Source organism: Rhineura floridana, chromosome 7, assembly GCF_030035675.1.
Source record: "Rhineura floridana isolate rRhiFlo1 chromosome 7, rRhiFlo1.hap2, whole genome shotgun sequence".
Classification (NCBI taxonomy): Eukaryota; Metazoa; Chordata; class Lepidosauria; order Squamata; family Rhineuridae; genus Rhineura; species Rhineura floridana.
Genome location: NC_084486.1, coordinates 87,136,381 through 87,161,501, shown reverse-complemented (window position 1 = coordinate 87,161,501; position 25,121 = coordinate 87,136,381). Strand labels below are relative to the sequence as shown.

Here is a 25,121-nt window from a genome sequence, read left to right as displayed (position 1 = left end):
TGGTCTAGTATCAACAGGATTGCCCATAGTGAGTCTCAAGCTCATACACATACCTCCTGCCTTCTCTGGTGTGGCCATGAAGAGATGAAGAGGAGAATGGAAGCTTTTTCTTCCATTTTAGACCAAACACAGACTGTTGTGATGTCTGAACCCAACAAAGTGTGGTTAATCTTCAGACTGAGATTAATCTTGTGGTTTTTAGACAGAATTTGCATCAAGGAGATTGGTTTGTATATGTTGAATGATTGTAAGTATAAAGTATCCAAATAAATGTTGGTTTATTGAAACAAACCAATAACCATTCAAACAATTGTTTATGAAGCTGGCTTGTTTCAACAAACCATAGTTAACATTAACTACAGTTTAGGGTGCAGATGTAACACTAAACTATGGTTCATCTTAATGGAAGTGGAAGCTCCTGTGTTTGAGGTTTAGCATTACATGTGAAAGCAAGCACTGTGTCCTGGCATGGCTTGCAAGATGTCTTGTTGACTGTTAGGAAGCATGAATTTTTCAGGATTATTGCTCCACATGCTAGATAGTAAGGGTGCTCAGAACTTTGGAGATCCTGTGTTTAAATACTGAGAAGGTCAAGCTGGACCAAGCTGGGTATGCAGCTAGCCAGGCAATCTCCATTAGTCACCAGCAGCAGATGGTGCCTGTCAAGGGATGCTGAGAGGGGAGGAGCAGGGTGGTTGCCTCGGTGATTTCTCCATCACCACAGCAACGGAAAGGTCACCCAGAGGGTCCCTCATGCCTTCCCTTCCTGTGTATGAAGCTCTGAGTTTTGTTTGAGCATGAGCTAGAGGATGTGATTGGAATGATGGGGTCTTCTAGGATAAGGTCAGGGTACAATGGGCAGAGGGGTTGAGAGAGATGGCTTCCAGGCCAAATGTGAAATTTCTTGGTAATCCCACCCCTAAGACCCTGGGCTGTAGCAGGTACCTGTTCCAAATGTTTTAGATTGCATGAGTGAAATGGAATCCAGAATTCAACTTGCTTCATCTTCCAAAATGAGAATAACTTAATCCTTCCTTGCATGCATATGTCATTTTATTTAAATATATGCAAAATGAAAGTTGCTAACTGCCTATCATTGAACAAATAATTCCTCTATCAAGGCCCACATATTTCATTACCTGTGCTTTGTATCTATCTATGGCTAGGGACTACAGGAGCTGCAGGTTTGCGCTCTGTGTAGCAGCCTTCTGCTGCTAAGCACTCCATAGAGGAAGGCAGAGAGGAGAAACAGGAACACTTTGTCACCAGAGCATCCTGTGTGTGTGTGTGTGACCAGTAATTTTTGTGGCAAGTTAGTCCTTTTCTGAAGAAGAGCACCTTTTCCCAGAGTAGCCACCTGTTGTGGAGCAACCACTTGGAGACAGACTTTTAATAGGGGGGACAGGAGGTAGTGCAGGAATGTCTAGTACAGATAATTCTCCAGTTACTCCCTTGAGGCAACACCTAGGAGGGAGCAGCTCAGGGTTGGCAGAAACTTACCCTGTGATTCTTTAATTAACGCTGTTTGCATGAAATGCCAGGAAATTGGTGAACAGTGTTTTATATTGCATGCACATTCTCATTTCTTGGCTCCCCTGTCTTTGATCTAGCCTGTCAGAGGGTCCTTAAATCCCCCTTGCCCTTTCCCCCCATTGTGATTATATTTCTGGGACTGTTAGCTAAGCGTTCCTAGCTTGAAAAGTTGCCAGGACCAACGTCTGTCTCTCTTTGGGTGGGGAAGGTGATGTGTTGCAGCACATACTGTCCAGACATGGCGGCACCTGCCAGGTATGGAACTGGTCTTTCTGGCTCAGCAGGAGTTGCTGTTGCGTTGGTGCCATGTTTCAATTGCAGTGCTTCTTCTGGGGAAACAGAGGCAAGCTCTGGCTCTGTTCTTCTGGTCCAAAGAAAGGGGCTGAAGGGACTGAATAGAAAATCTGATGCCACAAGGGATGGGGGCAGGGAAACAGTATATATGTCAATAGGATGCAATGATGTAGCAAACAGAGCCCTCTAGTGACACATTTGCTTGTTGGCTTGAGACACACTTGCTGGAATCACATATGTAGTTTAAAGCACTTTGATTCCAACTCCCAAATCTTCCCCCACTTTGGTTAATAGGCATTACCACCTTTCACAAGTTACTCTTTTCCTGCTTTAAATTGCACCAAATCCTCAGTGATAGCATCTCCAAGAACCTTGTTAAAGTGTGGGATAGAAATACCCTAAAATCAACTCTAGCTAGCTTGGGAGAAAATATTCCACCACCTTCCTACCCTAGATCTTAGCCCATAGAGTCCTTATGTGATTCGGTTTGGATGCATTTCCACAGGTATCCTTCTGATCCACCCTACCACATTTTTCTTGACTGTTCTCCCCACATGGCATGCTCCCTAGTGAGACTGGGTGATTCCAGAATAGGTGAACTACTAAGGCTTTCCCATATTCTTCTCTTCAGCGATGAAGAAGTTAAAATTGCAGAGAAGTGAATCCCAAATATGTGTGACTATGGAAAAGTGGGGGTGGGTGGAGTACAGAAAATACACTTCACGTGGAACACAGCTGTTCACAGGTGACACAAATCGTGCAGAAAGGTTGAAATGCAATTGTTCCTGCATGGCCGCCATTTGATTGAACAACCTGAACTAGCATACTTAACTGAATTTCTTTGCCTGTGAACACCAACAGTGGGGGAAAACTCAAAATTACTTTAAGCAGCACATGTGAAATCTATCACTGGACCGTTTGAGAGTCCAGCAGATAGGGAGCCATCCTTGGGAAGGATTGATGCTACCTTGAAGTGGATGCAAGAAGGCAAAATAACAAAGTGTGTGGAGGGGCGGGATCATCTGGCACTCCTTTGCCCATGAAAAGCGGCCCCTAGGGTGTCTCACTGGAGAATTTGGAATGTTCTTTCCCCTAAGGAGAATGAGGTTATAGTGCAAGTAGTTTGGAATATTATGCATTTATGGGAGCATCAATATGATAAGGATGGGGTTTATTAACTAGGCATCAGCGTTGCAGTTCAGAAACATTGTATTTTAAAATGGAGGTGGAAAGCCTGCAATCTTCCAGGTGTTGTTGAATTCCAACCGCCATGAACATGAGCAGTGGTCAGGAATCAAGGGAGCTGTAGTCCCAACAACATCTGGAGAGCCACAAATTCCCCATCCCTAGTTTAAAACATTGTGGCATTATGAGACATTTTCCTCTTCACTCCCCTGCTCCTCTGACTTACCTCACTTAGTTCTTGAAAACTCTTAGTCCAAGTCTCTAGAGTAAAGTGTCCTAGCAGTTATAGAGAGATTAGATACCATAAGTGAGTTGATGGATTCAACACCACACTTCCCTTGATTCTGCATATGACCATGGTTGAGTCACCAACTCCCCTTTCGCCATCATTCTATATAAGAGCTAATAGCCACACTCTTTGTGGCAGAAAGGATGTGAGATGGCCAGGACTGAGGGGTGTTTTCATACTATGATAGAGGAGCCTGACAGGGATGTCAGTGGAGCTGCTTGAGTTACATGCAAAGGAACTTTGATACAGATACAGCACAGGAAGTGTTGGTACTTGGGCCCTACTATGATAGGCATATCTGCATGATCATCTCTCTCTGGGCTTCAAGGAGGCTGATTCTACTGATACAACAGAATGAGGTGGTAGAAGGGAGCATGCCACTTAAATTTGCACATGAGGGATACAATTTTTAAATGTTCTTCCACATTAAAAGTCCCATACTTGCCTCTTGTCTGCTGTGCTGGTTTTCTACTTGCAGGTAGGCGTTGAGGGTTTTTTTTTACATGGGGTAACCTGTGGCCTTCCAGATATTGTTAGATTACAACTCCCATTATCCCTGACCATTGCCCATGTTGTCCAAGGCTGATAGGAGTTCTATTCCAACAACATCTTTAGGGCTACAGGTCCCTCATCCATCCACCACCCACATGTTAGCCTCAAGAAGGTTGCCCATGAGGTTCAGAAAATGGCAACAAAAATGATCAAGGTGTTAGAGTAGGAATGGGGAATGTTAGGCCCTCCAGGTGTTGCCGAACTACAACTCCTGTGAGCCCTAGCAAGAATGGCCAATGGCCCAGGATGATGGGAGTTTAGTTCAGCAACATCAGGAGAGCCAAAAGTTCCTCACACTTGTGTTAGAGCAACTCACCTATGAGGAAAGGTTACAACATTTGGGGATTTTTAGTTTAGAAAAAAGATGAGTTGGGGGGAGCATGATAACAGTGTGCAAAATTATGCTTAGTGTGGAAAAAACAGATAGAACCTGGAGCCATCCAATAAAGTTGAATGTTGGAAGAGTCAAGGCAGACAAAATGAAGTACATCTTCACACAGGACATAATTAAAACTCTGGAATGAATCACCACAAGTTGTAGTAATGGGCACTAGCTTGGATGGCTTTAAAAGAGATTTAGACAAATTCAAGGAGGATATCGAGGACTACTAGCCAAGAGGGCTATGAACTGCCTCCATCGGTGGAGACAGTATCCCTCTGAATACCAGTTGCTGGGAAACACAAGTGGGAAGAGTGCTGTTGTGTTCATGTTCTGCTTGTCGGACTTTGAGAACAGGATGCTGGACTAGTGGGACCTTTTGTCTGATCCAGGAGGGGTCTTCCTGTGTGGGGAACCTATAAACTGTACCTTGTGCTGGAAACCAACTGTCTTCTTCATATGTTTCCAGAAACTATTTAGAGTAGGAGTCCCAATCACACAATACTCATTTTACAGGAAAAAAATGGGGGGGGGGGGCGCTAAGAACCCCCCACCAAAAAGAATAAAAATAAAAAAGAAGGCCAAACCTACATGCCCTCCCAAAACAAATAAAAGTCAGAAAGGCAAGAAACACTCCCCTCCCCTCCAAAAAAACAATCCCCTCCTAACCAAACAGCCCCAAAAGGGCAGGAAAGCCTCAATATAAATTAAATACAAATTGGTAGGGGCAGGGGCCTTGGTGAACACTCTGGGAGGGGTCCAGGGACGTCATGGTGGCCAAAGGGGCCACATTAGGGAGGGTACCAGATCTAGAATATCCCACATGATCCATTTCTGTACCCTGTTACTGAGCCCACAGGAATGAGCTGCACAAGGAGTTCCCCATTGGGTCAGCTGGTTGGCACTTTCAGCAAGCCCAACTGTGTCTCTTTACAGGGATAATAATAATAATAATAAAATTTTATTTCTGAGTCACCTGTCTGGCCGGGTTAACGGCCACTCTAGGTGACGTACATAATAGGATAAAATACAACATATAAAATACCAACAGATAACCCAAAAACCTCAACTATAATGAGCTAAAACCACCCACAACTGTAACAAGATAAAACTAGCCCACCCCAGGAAGCTTGTATGCCCGCCTAAATAGCCAGGTTTTCAAGGCGCGGCAGAAACTTGGCAGGGAGGGGGCATGGCGGAGGTCATAGGGCAGGGAATTCCAGAGGGTGGGGGCCACAATCGAAAATGCCCTCTCTCTGGTCCGCACCAGCCTAGCTGTTCTAACTGGTGGGACCGAGAGAAGGTCTTGTGTGGCTGATCTCGTCAGGCGGCATATTTGGTGATGCTGGAGGCGCTCCTTCAGATAAACTGGGCCGAAACCGTATAGGGCTTTAAAGGTTAATACCAACACCTTGAATTGGGCCCGGTAGACAACTGGTAACCAGTGTAGGTCTTCTAACACCGGAGTGATATGATCACGGTGACGGCTGTTCTTAATTAAACGTGCCGCCGCATTCTGTACTAGCTGTAGTTTCCGGACCGTTTTCAAGGGTAACCCAACGTAGAGCGCATTACAGTAGTCTAAGCGAGAGGAGACCAGGGCATGTACCACCCGTGGGAGCAGATGGACAGGAAGGTAGGGTCGCAGCCTCTGTATCAGATGTAATTGATACCAAGTTACCCGGCTCACTTCCAAGACCTGAGCCTCCATGGACAGCTGGGAGTCAAGGATGACCCCGAGGCTGCGGACCTGGTCCTTCAGGGGCAATCTTACCCCATTAAACACCAGGTCTATATCTCCTAACCTTCTCTTGTCACCCACGAGCAGCACCTCGGTCTTGTCGGGGTTCAGTTTCAGCCTATTACCACCCATCCATTCACTTACGAACTCCAGGCACTTGGAAATGGTATCCACAGCCCACTCTGGTGAGGACTTGAACGAGAGATAGAGCTGAGTGTCATCTACATAATGATGACACTGCAGCCCAAATCTCCTGATGATGGCTCCCAGTGGCTTTACATAGATGTTAAATAGCATGGGAGAGAGGATAGAACCCTGTGGCACACCACAATTGAGAGGCCAAGAGTCTGAAACCTCATCTCCCAATGCTACCCGTTGATGCCTGTCTGAGAGATAGGAACGGAACCACCGTAAAACAGTGCCCCCTATTCCCATTCCCTTCAGGCGATCTAAAAGGATACCGTGGTCGATGGTATCAAAAGCCGCTGAGAGATCCAGGAGGACGAGGAAAGCATATTCTCCCCTATCCAACGCCCTCCTTAAATCATCCACCAGATGGTTTGAATTCAAATAATACCTGCAAATGGGGCTTCAAAGTAGTTCACTGTGGCTGCTAATCAGTGGTTACAGCAAGCCCCTTTGAACTTTGACAAGTGGGCAGGGCTGCACATCTGTCAAAGTCAGCCCTGGGGGCGAGGAATTAAGGATCCAGTCTGCTGCCTGAATGCAGTTCCCTACCTCTGCCCTAGAATATATAGTGGGATTTGCTCTGTACCTTCTGACAGAGACAAACACCTGCAAGACAAATAGTTTTAAGAATGCCTGACATAACACTTACGGGGGAAGTGATAGAGCAGATCGGCATTGCCAGATGGGAATCTAGGAGTTGCCTAGTGTAGGGCAGGCCCAGCAGAAAAAGCAACAGAATGCTACTTGCCACTTGTAGGTCTTGGCTACAACCTCTCCAGTAGTCATAAATGATCTATAGTGTATCCTGTATGATGATGATCCCTTAGATGATAGGTTGTCCCTGCTTGCAGATCCCCCTCGCCTACATTCAGTTTGAAGCAACCTGTCTACAGTAGTGACTATATACACCCTGCCTACTTTGGCAGATACTGCATCTGTGTAATGAAGTTGATTCTGGCCCATGAAAGCTTCTGCCATGATAATTTTTTTAACGTCTGAGGTGCCACAGGATTCTGGCGGTGATTTCCCTCCTGACTCCTTTTATTTCTGTTGCATCTTCTGAATGTATTACCACCTTGTTGATGCTGGAGAAGTCTTGCAAATCAGTTTTCAGGGGTGGTCACCTACCACTTATTGAGCTGGAAGAAGCTGCCTCCTGCCATCACTCATTTCCCTAACTGGGAAACACAGCACTATATTACGGCTGTAGTTAGTCTCTGCACTCTCTTTCTCTCTTCTTCCCCATACCCAGTGTGAAGTTAAGGGGATGGACAGGGAAGGAGCAGAGCATCCATAGTATAAAATTTCCGTGGTACAACACCATACTATGACAACTGTTCACCTCCTTTTTCTGTGTGGCCTTTTACTTGAAGGGGAGGAGTGCATGTAGCCATAGTAGTGGCTCACTGTGCTTCCTTTGCTGGGGAACCACAACAGCACAGTGCCGTGATACCTATTTTAATCTCAATCTCTCTCTCTCTCTCCCCCCCTCCCCTCTCTGTTATGCAACCTTTGAAGGGGAGGAGATAGATCCAAAAGCGCAGCTGCCATAGCATAGTGCTGTTTTTCCATGGTGTGGGGAACTCAGTGCTGTGCTGTGGCAACAGTGGGGTGGGGGTGGCAAGTGCAGTTTGTCACTTAGCTATTTGTCCAATGACACTTGCTCTCTCGCTCTCTCACACACACATGCACACAAATGGTAAAGGCATTGTCACTTCCTCTTGTCTTCAGCTTTGAGTTCTGTTTGATGATATGTTAATATTTTATATTTGGAACTTCTCTGTCAGGAGGAGTTGAGTCAGGGCTGGTATGGTAGTGGGGTAGATGCCTAAGGGGCTGTGGTATTCATAATGAAATCACTTATGTCTCGTTCTTGTCTATAGTCTGCTCTTGGCTATGTGATCTTGACTGATCTATGTTCTCACCCTTCTTTCTTTCTTCTTTTTCCCTTCCCCAGGCTGTTCCTCTAAGTCATTCAAGCTGTACTCTCCAAAGGAGCCCCCAAACGGCAACGCCTTTCCCCCCTTTCACCCGGGCACTATGTTGGATCGAGATGTGGGGTAAGTGAAAGGATCTTTTAGAGAAGTTTTTTGATAGCTAAGGCACGCGAAATTTGTTTCTGGATTTAAAACTGGGAAACACCTGAAACTTTTGAGCAAGCGTTCAGAGGAGCCCAGACCCTGTGTTTCTACATGAGGCATGCTTGATTGGAAAGAGGAAAGCCCAGAGCAGTTAATCATACAGAGAGAGAGCAGGCAGCCACGTATGAGGATAGCAGCTTTATGCTGCTAGGAGCCTTTAATAATCTTTGCATGGCACACTAGCCATTCTCTTCTGGCATGCTCGTGTGCCCTTGCATGCAATTGGCAATTACTGGTCTGGAGCCATCACTGTTCATTCCACAGCAGTTGGGTTTCAAGGGGCTGTGCAAGTGGCAGGATGTTCTATGGCAGTTTTGCATGGTCATTATGAAGAATATGGGGAAATGACTCGGTCTACTATGGTACTCCGCTCCTTAGTGAGGAGGCAGCTTGGAGATGGCTGTGAGGCTCAAAATGCAACCACCTTTGCAACGGGAACTTTGTGATGGGAAGCTGGCTTCTCCAGTGCTTTTATTAATCCATCCTGTCCCCCTTTTTTTCCTTCTGCAGACCAACTCCTATGTATCCCCCAACATACCTGGAGCCTGGGATTGGGTAAGAGTCTGCACTGCTCTTTCTTCTGACAAACTGTGTTAACAAGAGGGTGAAGACATATGTACCTTAGGTGATTTCTAAGCAGATTATCCAACTGTCCTTTATGAGAGGTCACCAATGTATGGCACCCTTCAGCCACCCACAAAACCTCTGAGGTCACACATACCCTCACTGCCCCCTTGATCATGAGGTGGTAACGGTGGTTACCTTTTCCCCCTTAAAAAGTGCATAGAACTGAAGGACGAAGTTGGAAGAGTTGACACTCTTTCCTGCTTCCTCTTTCAGCCCGATGTGTTTTTCAAGGCTCAGATTAATTCTACTGCATCCAAAAAGCAAAGTCTCTGTGTGTGCACTTTCTCCATTTCTGTTTCTCAGGATGGGGATAATCTGGGGAGGGAGGAAGAAGTGACCAAAGGGGGTGGCACCAATGGCACTTGCTCAAAAATCCAAATGTGGCCACGTGCCTAAAAAGGTTGGCAATCCATATGAATGTTGGAACCTTGCAATTTTAACACTAAATTTATATTCTGGAAGGAAAAATTTGGTTCAAAAGCAGTATAATCTCATGATACAATCTGGCAAAACTCTGCAGTTAAATGTTTCAAGAAACATTTACAGCAAACCAGGGCATTTGTTTTCATGATACCGGATCTATCTTCAAACCTCTTGCAATGTTACATCTGTCTTCATCCAAACAAAACTTTAAATTAAGGATTTAATTCATGCACATTTATGTGTGCACTACTGGATGTGTATGGAATCCCCTGTTTTGACAGGAGTCAGAACTTGAGGGTGTATGGGAGATCGGAGGTAGTAAAGAGGAATACAACTGAGAGGAGCTTCGGGATGTATGTGTATAGAGCTGCCTAGGGCTTTTGTGTGTGTGTGTGTAATAGTACTCAATGGTACAAAGTAACAGCACCTCTTTTTTTGCTGCCCACACCAGCGATTTTGTACTGACGCCCATGGCACTTTTATCAAGGTATGAGTACCGGCACCTCATTTTTTACCAAAAAGCACTGGAGCTGCCTGTCCACTGCCTCTGCGCTCTCTTGAGTTTGAGGAAATCCCATGAAATAATGGGCAGCAATCTCCTACATCAAGCACTTTCTGACTAAAGCTTCGTCCAATACATGTCTACTCAGAAGTAGGCTCCATTGGGTTCAATGGGACTTACTCCCATATTGCAGCCTAAGGCTGGAACACTTATACTGCAGTCTTGAGCGTGTTTACTCACAAGTAAATACTACTGAGTTAAATTGGGCTTACTCCTAACTTAGTGGGTATAGGATTGCAGCCTTAATAGCCTGAAAATTATAGGGTTGTGGCTCACTGCATGTAGATGGTCCCGGGTTCAGTCCTTAGGATCTCCAGGTAGGGCTGGGGAGACCTTTTTTTTTTTTTTTAAGATAATTGGTTCTAATCCCAAAATACAAATACCCATCCCCCCCCCCCGCGATAAGCATGCAGTATAATATTCTTGTTGTTTTCGTCTATTTTGGTCTATAGCCATGGAATGATTAGTAGATCAGGCTAGGAGAGACTTCTGTTTGAAACTCTGGAGAGCCACTACCAGTCATTGCAAACAGTAACGAGCTGGATGGACCAATGGTTTGACTTAGATACAAGGCAGCTTCCTGTACTCCTACTTTGGTCAACTAAAAAGTGTCCCCAGTTAATCAGACAACAGTTTAAAACAAGCAAACATTATTTTCTATATGAGTAGCTATATAAAGTTCTAAGGTGACACTTGCCATCTGCAGAGACGTCTTCCTATTTGCTACCAAGAGCCACCTAAGGGGATGTTTTCATCAAGGAGAATCAGTGGTGGTGGTGATTTCTCAGTCCTGATCTTGAATGCCTCCTTTACCCGTGGCTGCTGTCAGTTTAAAAAAAGAAGAGCAAGAGAAATCCAAGCATGTGGATGCAAAGATGTGGTTAAAGTTACATCTAATTTGATCCCAAGAGCAGTAATTTAGCATGTATACTTCCCCCCATCTCTGGAAAAGTCTATATGATCCAGTGATTTGAGAATTGGACATTGATGTGGAGAAACCTGAATTGACATTCCTGTTCAGCCATTATCTCAGTGCATGACACTGGTAAGGCAGGGAGGCATCCCTTGTCTGTGAAATGTCAATAGCAAAATAGTAATACATTCTACATAATTCCTGTGGTTGATTGACAGGAGGCACACACCATATGGCAACCAGACTGACTACAGGATATTTGAGCTCAATAAGCGGCTGCAAAATTGGACAGAGGTATAGTTCTGTGGGGTGCAGGATGACTGAATCGGGAGAAAGTGTGGGGAAACTTGTGGAGTAGTAGGCTGCTAGGTTTCAAGGGCGGGGGTACTGCCACCCTATTAGATGGGTGGGAAAAGGGTCTGGGGTGTCAACCAAGCCATTGTAAACCCACTCCCTGGGCTTTCTTGCTCCCTTTGGAGTAGTGGTGGTGGTGAACTACACTTCTGGGGTTCTCCCATCCCTATATGCAATGCTCTTCACCTTTGTTCTTGCAGGAATGTGACAATTTGTGGTGGGATGCTTTCACCACCGAGTTCTTTGAGGACGATGCCATGCTAACAATTACCTTCTGTCTGGAAGATGGACCAAAGAGATACAGTGAGTCCCAGGCTAGGGTAGATCCTGCAGGGTGGTTGATATGCACCATTGCCTCAGGTTCAGGAGCCAGTTGCCACATAAGGAGATATTGGAAAGGGCTGGAAGCTGAGTAGGTTGCTTCAAAGCATTTTCCGGCCTCTCCTAAGCTTAACTTCCAAGGAGAGGTCCCACATTTTTAACGCTGGCTGTGAGCTTGGGATCTGGTATACTGTTGGTGAGACCCCCTTGCCTTCACAGCCATCATGAAGAAGGAATTCCAGAAGATGCTACTACATAGTTTGGACATTGGGAAAATTGATTACTGGGAAAGTTGCATGTATTGTATTGCTTGCTAGGCTATAAAAACCTGTATTTCATCTTGCACCCCCAAGAACCCCAGTTGCCTTCCAGCAGACATTTACCATCCATGATCTTGCTTAGGACCTCTACCCTCTCACCTTGTACCTACCATGGACATAGTGTTCCCAGCAGAAACATGAGACCTGCCATGGTGGAGCAAGGCAGGTTATCAGAAATGTCTGTTGGTTGCACTTTCTCTTGATTCCTCCAGTATAGATACATTATCCATGATTGAAAATAGATTTGCAATGCTTCTTAGATATAGATACACAAATTGGCTGAAAAAATGTGTTCAAGGTATATCAGAAATGAAAATATTTTCATCTTAAAAAAAAGAATTGTTTGAAGCTTTTTGAAGTATTTTCATCCCTATGATTCTTCCAAGAACTTTAATTTCTCACTAAGGAACTGGAAGGTTTCAGGACCAGGATGGTTATGATGTATGCACATGAATGCATGCATGTTGGCAATTGCATGTACGCACACACACATCTCCCTTTATGCATCACATTTCAGACAACAGGCTAATCATTTCAAAATGAAAATGTACATTAGTTCTCTTTAAAACAACCTGGTCCATCACCATTCTGTCCTAGAGAGGGGGATGTTGTAATGTCATTATCCAAGTAAGCCTTTGTAGCATAGCTTCTTAGAGACCCAGTTTGGTCACAGGTCCAACCAGCATAGTCATCATGGGTGGGCACCCCACCCACAAGTAAGCCAAGATGTGGGACCAAGGGTTGTTTGCCCAAGCCCCCAAACCTGGAGCTGGGACTGCATTGCTTCTTGGTTTGGATGCTTCGTCTACTGCCTTACTATGTAAGACTTACCTGACTCATTTGGCATTTCCATTGGATATTCAAGACCTCCAGCATAAAGTTGTTTACTGCAGTAGTAGTCCTGAATCTGCAGTGCCAAAAGTAACAAGTGTCTGGTTTTTATCTCCCTTTTCTTCCCCTGTATCTAGCGATTGGACGTACCCTGATCCCCCGCTATTTCCGCAGCATCTTTGAAGGGGGTGCTACTGAGCTATACTATGTCCTGAAGCACCCAAAGGAGTCCTTTCACAACAACTTTGTCTCACTTGACTGTGACCAGTGTACCATGGTCACCCAGCATGGCAAGCCCATGTTCACCCAGGTGAGAGTGCAGCAGTCACTTCCTCCACCTCACTCCCCAAGTCTTGCTCAAAGGAGTCTGCATTGAATTGCTGCCGAGAGTAGTTCAGTCTTTGATGTTGCTTGTGACCTCCTGTAAAGAGCCCATGTTTGGAAGTAAGAGCATGGCAGACACACAAATGGGGGCTGGGGTTGTTTACAGGATGGAGAAGGCTCACCTATACCTGAAGGCCGTTTGCTTTTCACATTCCCAGGTGTGTGTGGAGGGCCGCCTCTACTTGGAGTTCATGTTTGATGACATGATGAGGATAAAGACGTGGCACTTCAGCATCCGGCAGCACCGGGAGCTCATTCCCCGCAGCATCCTTGCTATGCATGTGAGTCCACTGCTTGGTACAAACCATTGGCTTGACTTGATTTAAGCAATTCATTCAGTCTCTCTCTCTCTCTCTCTCTCATCAGATGCATTATGTTATTAGAGCTTGCTTTGTGTTGCTCTTTTGATGTAGTTTATGTTGATACCCTGTTGCTTCCGTCTTGAGACTTGGATCTTTGCAAGCTGAGCTCCTGAGGTCAGCAACTATTGCCAGAGGGCAGAAGTGGGTGCAGGATTCTAAATTCCCAAGTTGTTGATCTTGAACTGAAAGCCAAACTTGAGACTTTTATCCAAATTTTAAACAGATCTGCACCTTAGTAGTTTCTTTAATATTTACACTCTGCTTTTCTATTAAAAATAATCTGTTTCTTATGGAAATAATATAAAATGCAATAAAAACACACATAATCAAACTAAAAATATTGATTTATCAAAATAAATAAGAGTAGCAAGACAACAGAATAAACAGCAGAACAGACCTCAGTAAAACCAGTGATCGCTTCCTACTTGCATTTCTTTTTAACTTGACTTTTGTTTCCCAGCTGGTGAAAAACAAAGAGAGAGAGAGTTTGGCAAATCTCCATCAAGAGGGAGTTTCATAATTGTGGGAAGTTTGCAAAACTTTAATGGAAACTGCCAGAGTTCCACGCATGAGTTTGGCACCTGCGCAGAGCCAGTTTTAGGAACACTTAGGAATTCTAGCGAGGGAGCTGGTGCCCCTCCCCTGTTTGACTATCTGTCCATATCTTCAGGAATAGGACTGCAGAAAAAACATGGAGAAGAAAAACCAATTGCCTATAACTGGGGGTCATCTGTGCACCCCTTTCCCTGCTGCAAGGGTCACTTACTGGAGATGAAATCTTGTGATGGCACTAGCAAGGAACTGAGCAGGAAAGGGGCCATCCTGCCCCTCCAGGCATTCATAGATTTTTTTTTAAAATCTCTTAGGGAGGAACACCAGTTCCTTGGCTAGAGTTCTAGGACAGTGTTCTGCAACCTGGTGCCTTCCAGACGTTTTGGACTATGATTCCTGTTAGCCCCAACCAGCATAGCCACTGGTCAAGGATGAAGGGAGTTGTAGTCCAAACATCTGGAGGGTACCAGGTTGAAAAGGCTTCTCTAGAGTGTCCTTCAAATTGGCTCTGCACAGGCCTATAGCCCATAATTGACACTGGTTGCCAATTTGGTTTTCAGCCCAATTCCAGGGTGCTTCTTCTGTTAAAATATAAAGTAAAAAAATGACTTGAGCCCCCCAAATATGGAGTGCCTTCACTGAAATCAACCTGCCCAAGCATTGAGCTCTATGGAGAAAGCTGCTAAATGTATGAGGGACAATAAAACATGGGTAGCCCCTAGATTTTGGAATTCTCTGTACTCCAAGGTGCATCTTGCACTGACATTGTATAGCTTTCATTGGCAGGCCAAGACTCCTTTTTGATCAAATTTCTGAAGGGGCTAGATAACGATTTAGTCAATTCCATGACCTCTGCTTTTGATATGTGTTGCTTTTTCTGTAATATTGTTGTGTTTTTATATTTTTATGGTTTTATGTAAGCCACCCTGGGACTCTTGGGTGAAGGATGGATAAGAAGTACTGTAAATAATAGGCGTGACTGCACTGTAACATCCTTTTTTTGTTCCACCCATACTATAAGTGTTCAAATGGTGAAGTTTCCAGCATTTGACATACAGGATATTTGCTGGTGCCTTACGTTCTTGTGACTTTCCTTCTCTCCCTTCTCACTCCAGGCACAAGATCCCCAGATGCTCGACCAGTTGTCCAAGAACATCACTCGGTGTGGACTTTCAAACTCCACTCTCAACTACCTCCGAGTAAGTGCTTTTCCAGAAAGCCCATAAAGCTGTAGAATGAGCTCCCTAGCATACCTTCTTTTTTACTTTTCATTAAGAAATATAAAGCCTACCTTCCAAAGACAGCGCTTGGGGACTAATGTATCTATATATTTACTCGACTTTACAGTAGTTTTAACATTTATGTGAGCAGGTTATTTTGTTGTTGTTATGTGCCTTCAAGTCGATTACGACTTATGGCGACCCTATGAATCAGTGACCTCCAATAGCATCTGTCATGAACCACCCTGTTCAGATCTTGTAAGTTCAGGTCTGTGGCTTCCTTTATGGAATCAATCTATCTCTTGTTTGGCCTTCCTCTTTTTCTACTCCCTTCTGTTTTTCCCAGCATTATTGTCTTTTCAAGTGAATCATGTCTTCTCATGATGTGTCCAAAGTATGATAACCTCAGTTTCATCATTTTAGCTTCTAGTGACAGTTCTGGGTTAATTTGTTCTAACACCCAATTATTTGTCTTTTTCGCAGTCCATGGTATGCACAAAGCTCTCCTCCAACACCACATTTCAAATGAGTTGCTCTTTCTCTTATCCTCTTTTTTCATTGTCCAACTTTCACATCCATACGTACAGATTGGGAATAAAGTTACATAAATCTTCTCTTGTCATTACTTTAATCTTTTTGACGTTCAGCTGTAGTTCTGCTTTTGTGCTTTCCTCTTTCACTTTCATCAGCATTCATTTCAAATCATTACTGGTTTCTGCTAGTAGTATGGTATCATCTGCATATCTTAAATTATTGATGTTTCTCCCTCCAATTTTCACACCTCCTTCATCTTGGTCCAATCCCGCTTTCTATATGATATGTTCTGCGTATAGATTAAACAAATAGGGTGATAAAATACACCCCTGTCTCACACCCTTTCTGATTGGGAACCAGTTGGGACATATTCAGTCCTTACAGTAGCCTCTTGTCCAGAGTATAGGGTGCGCATCAGGACAATCAGATGCTGTGGCACTCCCACTTCTTTTAAAGCATTCCATAGTTTTTCATTACCTACACAATCAAAGGCTTTGCTGTAATCTATAAAGCACAGGGTAATTTTCTTCTGAATTCCTTGTCCGTTGCATTATCCAATGTGTGTTTACGATATGATCTCTGGTACCTCTTCCCTTTCAAAATCCAGCTTGGACATCTGGCATTTCTCGTTCCATATATAGTAAGAGCCTTTGTTGTAGAATCTTCAGCATTACTTTACTTGCATGGGATATTAAGGCAATAGTTCGATAATTACTGCATTCTCTGGGATCCCCTTTCTTTGCAATTGGGATGTATGTGGAACGCTTCCAGTCTGTGGGCCGTTGTTTAGTTTTCCATATTTCTTGACAAATTTTGGCAAAATGTGGACAGATTCAGTCTCAGTAGCTTGTAGCAAATGTATTGGTATGCCATCTGTTCCTGGTGATTTGTTTCTTCCAAGTATTTTTAGAGCAGCTTTCACCTCACATTCTAAAATTTCTGGTTCTTCATCATACGGTTCCTCCATGAATGAATCTGTCATCCTGGCATCTCTTTTATAGAGTTCTTCAGTGTATAGCTTCCATCTTCCTTTTATTTCATCTTGGTCAGTCAGTGTGTTCCCCTGTTGATTATTCAACATTCCTACTCTTGGTTTAAATTTCCCTTTCATTTCTCTAATCTTTTGGAATAGGGCTCTTCTTCCCTTTTTGTTGTCGTCTTCTGTTTCTATACAATAACTATTGTAATAGTTCTCTTTGTCTCTACGTACTAGTCGCTGTATTGTTGCATTTAGGGTTCTGACCGTGTTTCTGTCTCCTTTTGCTTTTTTATTGTTGTTATTTTATTATTATTATTATTATTATTATTATTATTATTATTATTAAATCTTCTTTGTACCTCACCTTTCGGCCAAAGGTCCTCAAGGCGGCTTACAAAGAAAAATAAACACAGGTATAAAAATACAATAAAGGCAATACAATTTACAAAAAATAATTTAAATAACAAATATTATTATTGGCACCGCCAAGAAAGAGGAGGTGGTGTTAGCGGGGGGCGGCAGTTCCCAAGAGGCAGAAGGATGATAGCCATTTGTTACAGCAAAGCTGTTTGCTGTTTCAATGCTGTCTTCCTCTCCATGTCCTCGGGCTCACTCAGCTGCTGCTCCCCAGGCTTCTGCTGCTGCTGCTGCTGGTGATGGTTTATGTTGGGAGGTGGCTGCGGGAGCTCGGACTGGGCCTTGCCTGGAGCAAGAGGAGGAGAAGGACGCAGCGGCAGCTATTGTTGAGCAGGGGGCCCCGCACCAGGAAGCCCCGCACAAGAGGCCCCGCGCCAGGCTGTTGTTGGGCAGGAGGCGCCAGGCTGTTGTTGAGCAGGAGGCCTCCGTGCCAGGAGGCCCCGCACAGGAGGCCCTGCGCCGGGCTGTTGTTGAGCAGGAGGTCCCGCGCCGAGAAGTGGCGGTGAGGACCTGGGCCTTGCCTGGAGGAGGAGGAGGATGGGGCGGCTGTTGTTGAACAGGAGGCCCCGAGCCAGGAAGCAGCGGCAAGGACTGCCCTTTCTCTCCCTCCAACCATGGGGGGTGGAATTAAGTGGATATTTGCCTGTTGCAGCCTGCAGCCTGTTGCTTGGCCTGCAGTGTGGTGCCTCCTCTTTCTGTTCTCCTTCCTCCACTAAATAAGAATTTAGTGTGTATGTGGGTTTATAGAAGGGTTAACTTTGAAATACTAAGGATGGTATACTTTTGCTTTCCTTCTCTCTTTAACCATTTTAAGAGTTTCTTCAGTCATCCATTGAGGTCTTTCTCTCTTTTTAACTAGAGGTATTGTCTTTTTGCATTCTTCCCTGATCATGTCTCTAACTTCACTCCATAGTTCTTCGGGTTCTCTGTCAACAAAGTTTAAAGCCTCAAACCTGTTTCTTATTTGATCTTTATATTCTTCTGGGATGTTATTTAAATTGTATTTTGGCATTATGATTGCTTTGTTGTTCTTCTTTAGTTTTATTTTGATTTGGGATATTACCAGTTTATGATCTGTACCGCAGTCTGCTCCTGGTCTTGTTTTCTCAGAAAGTATGGAACTTCTCTATCTTCTCCTACCAATTATATAATCAATTTGATTCCTATATTGACCATCTGGTGATGTCCATGTGAACAGTCATCTTTTCGGTTGCTCAAAAAATGTGTTCGCAAGAAACAAATTATTGGCTTCACAGAATTCAATAAGTCTTTCTCCTGCTTCATTTCTGTCTCCTAAGCCCCATTTCCCCACAATTCCTAGTTCTTCTCTGTTCCTTACTTTTGCATTCCAGTCCCCCATGATTATCAGCACATCTTGTTTTTGTGTGTGATCAATTTCCTCCTGTACTTCTGCGTAATATCTGCCCAATTCTTCTTCTGCTGCGTTTGTCGTTGGAGCGTAGACTTGGATGATGGTTATGTTAATAGGTTTCCCATTAAATTTCATTGCTATCACTTGCTCAGACCTTGCGTTATAGCTCCTAATTGCTTCTTAATTTCTCATTTCCTGCATAAAATATTTTGTAGTTGCCTGATTGAAAATGTCCCATTCCCATCCATTTTAATTCACTCACACCAAGTATTGTAATGTTGATATGTTCCATTTCTTGCTTGACAATTTTTAACTTTCCCTGGTTCCTGCTTCTCACATTCATGTTCTTATTGTGTGCATCGTGCAACTCCGGACTCTCCTTTTGCATCTGTGCGCATCAGCCTCTGGACTTCTTTTTGGCTTTGACCCAGCTGCGTCATTAGTCCCAGTGCTACTCGTACTTTGTTCCTCCCCAGTAGCTCAGTGAGTGCCTTCTGACCTGGAGGTCTCATCTTCCAGCAGTATCTCATGTTGCATTTTGGATACTCTGTTCATAGGGTTTTCGTGGCAAGAAGTATTCATAGGTGGTTTACCATTGCCTTCCTCTGAGTATGGATGCATCTTAGTCTGGTGTTTCAGCTTTGACCATTCCGCCTTGGGTACCCCTGCTAGGAGTCTAGCCTCTTGGTCTAGACTCCTGACGGTATTGCTCTTAGCTTCTTCAACACTCTCAAACCCCCTCACCACATTAACTTTAATCCTAGAGGGGCGCAGGTTATTTTAGTGTGTACATATTGTGAGGACATAAAAGTAGTACATAATCTAGCTGCAAATCAATGGCTGTAAGAAGGGCAGGAATCTAGGAAATATAACTTGTGAAATGAATGCAAATTTGTGTAAATAAATTTATGTCTGAAAATCAGCCTGCAGCATTGGCTTCAGTGAATGCTGCACAGGTGCTGAGGGCAAAAATTCTTTAATATCAGGCTGTGCTTGTGTGCACAGAAATGTATGAACATTCTGTGTGTAGCTTGAAACTCAAGTCCAGAAACTACTACTTGTGGATGCCCCACTAACAATTATTCAGGGCAAGACTGATACTGGGAATGTGCCTTATCCTGTGACCAGTGCACAAGAGACTGGGAGATGGCTTATCATACCAGTGTACTGGTCTTCATTTTGGCCAAGTTCCATCCATGGCTCACATTGCTACATCTGACTCTGGGAGGATTCTAGCTTCTAATTTGTTGTCCTCTGCTACAAAATCTAATTCATTCTCTCTCTCTCTCTCTCTCTCTCTCTCTCTCTCTCTCTCTCTCTCTCTCCCTCCCACACACACACACAGCTTTGCGTAATCCTAGAACCAATGCAGGAGTTGATGTCGCGGCACAAGACCTACAGCCTCAGTCCCCGGGACTGCCTCAAGACGTGCCTCTTCCAGAAGTGGCAGCGTATGGTGGCACCACCTGGTGAGAGCTTTGCACGGCTGCCCTGGGTGTTAGAGCTACTGTGGCTTGACCATCGTTGGATGCATTTCCTATGAACTCCACCAGAGGGTGCAATGGGCATTGTCCTTCTATGGACTGCAACTCTTTAGTAGAGTCTGCATTTACAGCTGACAACGTTGGGTGCCAGAGTTCCTGACTCTAAGAGTACAGCGTGGGATGGCAGAAAGAAACACCTAGTGAATGAGATCTGGGTGCTGGTGAGAAAGTTCAAACAGATTACAGGCAAGTGCATTGACATGCATTGGTGACGTTGAGGCTTGATTACTGTAACACACTCTATGTGGGGCTGCCTTTGAAAACGGTTCAGAAATTACAGTTGGTTCAAAATGCAGCAGCCAGAATGTTTACTGGAGCACAGCACAGGGAGCATAACACCCCTGTGCTTTATCGACTCCACTGGCTCCCAATTTGTTTCCAGGCCCAATTCAAAGTGCTGGTACTGACCTTTACAGCCCTAAACAACCTTGGACCAATATACCTGAGGGACCGCTTACGTCCATATGTACCTGCCCGGGATTTAAGATCATCTGCCTCTAGTCTCGTCTGCATGCCTGGAATGAAAGATGTCAGACTGTCAGGCACACAGGAGAGAGCCTTTTCAGCTGTGGTCCCCAAGCTTTGGAATACCCTACCCCAAGAAGCCCACTCTGCTCTCTCCCTGATGGTTTTCTGGAGACTTCTGAAAACTGTCTTGTTCTGGAGAGCCTTTCAGAGGGACTGAGGGTAGAGCCTAACACTGATTTTATGCCTTCTATGTTAATTTTTACCTCTGAAGTCCCTTCAGTACCACTCCCTATATATATTATTTATTTATTTATTATTTGATTTATATTCCGCCTTTCCTCCCAGCAGGAGCCCAGGGCAGCAAACAAAAGCGTTAAAAACACATCAAAACATCATAAAAACAGACCTTAAAATACATTAAAACAAAACAACTTTAAAAACTTTTTTTTAAAAAAGCTTTAAAAACATCTTTTAAAAAGGGTTATAAACATTGTTTAAAATAAAAAAACATATTAAAAGCAATCCCAACGCAGATTGGGATTGGTCTCAACTTAAAAGACTTGTTAGGAAAGTCTTCAAAAGCCGCCGAAAAGATAACAGAGATGGCACCTGCCTAATATTTAAGGGGAGGGAATTCCACAGGGTAGGTGCCACCACACTAAAGTTCTGTTTCCTATGTTGTGCAGAACGGACCTCCTGATAAGATAGTATCTGCAGGAGTCCCTCACCTGTAGACCGCAGTGATCGACTGGGTATATAAGGGATAAGACGGTCTTTCAGGTATCTTGGTCCCAAGCTGTAAAGGGCTTTGTACACCAAAACTAGAACCTTGAACTTGACCAGGTAGCAAATGGGCAGCCAGTGCAATTCTTTCAGCAGCGGGGTGACATGTTGGCGATACGCTGTCCCAGTGAGCAATCTTGACGCTGCAGTTTGCACCAGCTGTAGCTTCTGGACCAACCTCAAGGGCAGCCCCACATAAAGTGCATTACAGTAATCCATCCTGGAGATTACCAGTGCATGGACAACAGTGGTCAGACGGCCGCAACTATCTTACCAGCCGAAGCTGGTAAAAGGCACTCCTAGTATATATATTGTAGAAATACTTTAAATAAGTAATAAGTGTCCAGCGAATCAGGTTTTGGGGACAACAGATATACAGGTGGTGGTGGTAGGGGTCTTTTTAGTTATAGCTTGACTGTACTGGGGAACACCAGTTTATTTTACTGGGGCCAAGATGTCTCTCCAACATTCCCTTTGCTTACACCTTCCCAGCTGAGCCTGCACGTCAGCAGCCCAGCAAGCGCCGGAAAAGGAAGATGTCAGGGGGCAGCACCATGAGTTCCGGTGGTGGCAACACCAACAACAGCAACAGCAAGAAGAAGAGCCCAGCCAGCACCTTTGCCCTCTCCAGTCAGGTACCTGTAAGCATCCCCTTTTCATTCTCTCTTTTCTTCTTAACCTGAGAACTCCTCCTGCATGAGGCTGTGCACCATGCAGCTGGAGCACCCTCAGAAACACTGGACTAGCTCCCTGCAAATTACCTGGGGGACAGAGAGCTTTGTCTGTTTGCTCACAATGGCAGCAGACATTGTGAAAACGGGCACGGTTTGGTCCCTTTTGGTGCCGGAGCCACATCTTCTGTGATCAGGTAGACGATTCCTTCTTGAGCTCTTTTTGAAGTGGCCACCTCAGCTCTGGGCCACCTCTCCTCAGGCATAGTCAGAGAGTGAGCTTCCTTCCTGTGAGGTAAGATCCAGAGGCATCCTGGTTTTTTCCCTCCTTGGGTCAGAACTGGAACTGAGCAGGGAGACCATGTTTTTCCAGTGCCCCAGTATATTCCTGGACATGTTAAGCAGCCATTAGGCCCCTAACACAATAGAAACTAAGTAGCAACAGTGTTCCAGGTAGGGATGATGAAATGGAGGCTAGAGGAGGACAGAGTGGGCAAAATTGGGACCACACAGTTTTGCTCGCCCATTCTAGGGTGGTAGAGGGAGGTGTCCTTATTTTGTGATAGCCAGCTCCTTCAAGGATTGTGGAGTGGGTCAGGGCAGTCTCCACCTCGATTATGTTTCGGGACCCTCTTCCCTCCTCAGGATGTGATGGTGGTGGGCGAGCCGACCCTGATGGGCGGGGAATTTGGTGACGAGGATGAGCGCCTTATCACGCGGCTGGAGAACACACAGTTTGACGCGGCCAATGGCATTGACGACGAGGACAGCTTCAACAACTCTCCCGCTTTGGGTGCCAACAGCCCCTGGAACAGCAAGCCCCCCTCCAGTCAGGAGAGCAAGTCTGAGAATCCGACGTCGCAAGCATCGCAGTAAAGCCCCAACCCGCTGCCCGGCCTAGCCTTTACCTGACTTGGCTGGTTGCCCCCACGCGGACTGAGTCGAAACCGTTCTACCTGGACAATTTGTGAAGAAGAGTGGCTGGCTGGCTGGCGTGGTGCCAGGGCTGATGGGCATTGCAGCACCAGCCTGCCCACCTACCTGCCTCCAGTTGGCCTGGCCACCACTCCCTGCTGTCTGCACTCTTGGCTGTGCCCTTTAGGGCAGACTTGGGGCACGAGGCATGATGGAGCCTGGATCTCACTCCAGCCCTAGCAGAATTTCAATTCCTTCTCCCTTCCTGCCCATGCATCCAGAGCCCCGGACACCACAAGTGACACTCCTGTGGGATGGCGTTTCATGTTCATTACACATCCCCTTGGAGCCTGCCAGTTTTGCTTGATTGGCAGGAAACACCTCAGGAGGGGAAGGGGCCTGAGTGTTTAAGGTGATCTGACAGAACTTTCAGCCTAAGCATGTTTTATCAGTCCAGTTCCATATTTGGTCTCAAGGGGGCTTCCTTCTAGCAGGAGAGTCTGGCAATGTCCTGTAGACAACGTCATGACTCCCAGTGGGGGCAGCTATGATTTTTGTAGGAAGGGTCTCGAGTAGTCCTTCCTGGTTGCTATAGATGTTGCAGTGCAGTTACCCCCGCTCTGCCTGAAGAGTCCAGAAAACCAGTGTGAGAGGGGGTAGTGGGAGTTTAATGCCTCTTGGAATGTGACTAGAAAACAACCCTGCAGTTGACATGGAAGGGCACATGTCCCTTTTGGTCTGATCCTTTGGCGTAGGGCCAGCCCTCTGCCCAGCTTGCTCCTACAGAAAACTGCAATCTTGACCCCTCCCCATACTTTGGTTTTTTAAAATATATATATATTAAAATTGTATGTTTAAAAAAAACAAAATGCCCTCCTTCCCTGTTTTCCCCAATCCTGATTTTTGTACAGGCTTGTCTACCAATTGGGAATCTTGGTTTTTATATACAGTTCTGAGAGCTTCAAACCAAGGAGAGACTTTGCAGACTTCCTTTCTACATCCTTTGAGGACAGCATGGCTGCCCCACTTTGCCCTCTCTGTGTAACTTTGTGTGTGCTGCTGTCCTTGCCCCCCCTTCTCTACCCCCCCTTTCGGGTTTGTGTACCTTGTGCTTGTATATTTCCGCGCTGTAGGCCGTGTGTATGATACTGTTCTTTCACTGTGTTCTCACTAATGCAGCCGCCCCCATCAGTGGTTGGGGGAGTTCATTGCGATGGGCATATTTTGTGGGAGACAGGAGAGTTCAGAAGGTACTGTCACCAGTTTACAGCAGTGCAGAATGTGGGGAATGGGGGTGAACAGGACTTCTTAGGAAGCATAATCAGGGGATTGGATTATACATGCTTTGTAAAGAAGGATGATCATTTCCTCCATTATGGAGTGAGGTTCTAGGAAACTATTTTACTATGAAGGGGAGTGACAGGGCTCACAAGGTCCCCAAGGAAAGAAGATCTGTTCCTAAACTCGCCCGCTCCCCTTTCCAGTGTTTGGATGTCACTCATGTTCTTCTGCCAGCATTTCGTACGCTAGTTTTGTCCTGTGAGCCATGGAGAGATGATGCTTTATGCCACTGAGGCCTGCAAAGTAGCCATATGTTAAGGCATAGCTTTTCATTTTTGACAGAGGAGTACAGAGTAGCGTGAGGTATTTTGACCACCTGATGGGATGGACTGATTGTGAGGGTGGTGATATTTAGAGGGCACAATCTGAACCGTCATGGCAACCCCCCTTTACCTTACTTAGTCTGTTTACCTAAGTGGATTCCATTCCACAAAGGATGTTTTCCCTAGCAGGACTGATGCCATCAGTTGTCCCAGAGCTGCCATTTCTGGCCCATCGCTGGCCACCACTAGGGCGTGGGGTGTTCAATCTGAATGATGCTCTGGAATCCCATAAATTCTCCTTTCTCCTGGAGGAGCCCAGATGGATCAACCTGAAGCATGTTCGGGGGGGGGTCACTTTTGTGTTACTGGGCCCAGATACTCCATTGTGCTCTGTCCCCCTGGAAGTAGGCAATACAACAGTCAATACTATAATTTACAGGGCGTTTTTCTGTAACTTTTTTGTATCTGAAGATATGAGTGTCACGTCCCCCGTTGCTGTGGCTCGGCATGAACTGGTGACGTGTACTCTGTCCCCTCTCCCCACCCTTGCCCTTTCCACCTACCACTTCCCCCTGGGGCACTGTAAAGCCTTTTTTTTTTTTTGCATAGTTTGTGCCATTTATGGTCATGTATGGTACCAATAAAACAACTTTTTTCGGTTT

At 45.1% G+C, this 25,121-nt stretch overlaps 1 protein-coding gene across 3 annotated transcripts in view; it reads left to right on the top strand.

Annotated features, from left to right (window-relative positions):
- The window catches only part of LDB1 (LIM domain binding 1), an 81,186-nt gene extending 56,065 nt beyond the window's left edge, over nt 1–25,121 (top strand). For 2 of the 3 annotated variants that reach the window (XM_061636251.1, XM_061636253.1), the window contains exons 2-11: nt 8,120–8,222; nt 8,814–8,858; nt 11,047–11,122; nt 11,383–11,485; nt 12,792–12,964; nt 13,197–13,319; nt 15,068–15,151; nt 19,820–19,943; nt 21,762–21,910; nt 22,586–25,121. In XM_061636251.1, the coding sequence (XP_061492235.1) occupies nt 8,120–8,222; nt 8,814–8,858; nt 11,047–11,122; nt 11,383–11,485; nt 12,792–12,964; nt 13,197–13,319; nt 15,068–15,151; nt 19,820–19,943; nt 21,762–21,910; nt 22,586–22,816 (1,211 nt within the window). In that variant the 3' untranslated portion in view covers nt 22,817–25,121. The remainder of the gene's footprint in view (nt 1–8,119; nt 8,223–8,813; nt 8,859–11,046; nt 11,123–11,382; nt 11,486–12,791; nt 12,965–13,196; nt 13,320–15,067; nt 15,152–19,819; nt 19,944–21,761; nt 21,911–22,585) is intronic. The other variant, XM_061636252.1, reaches the window with a different exon arrangement.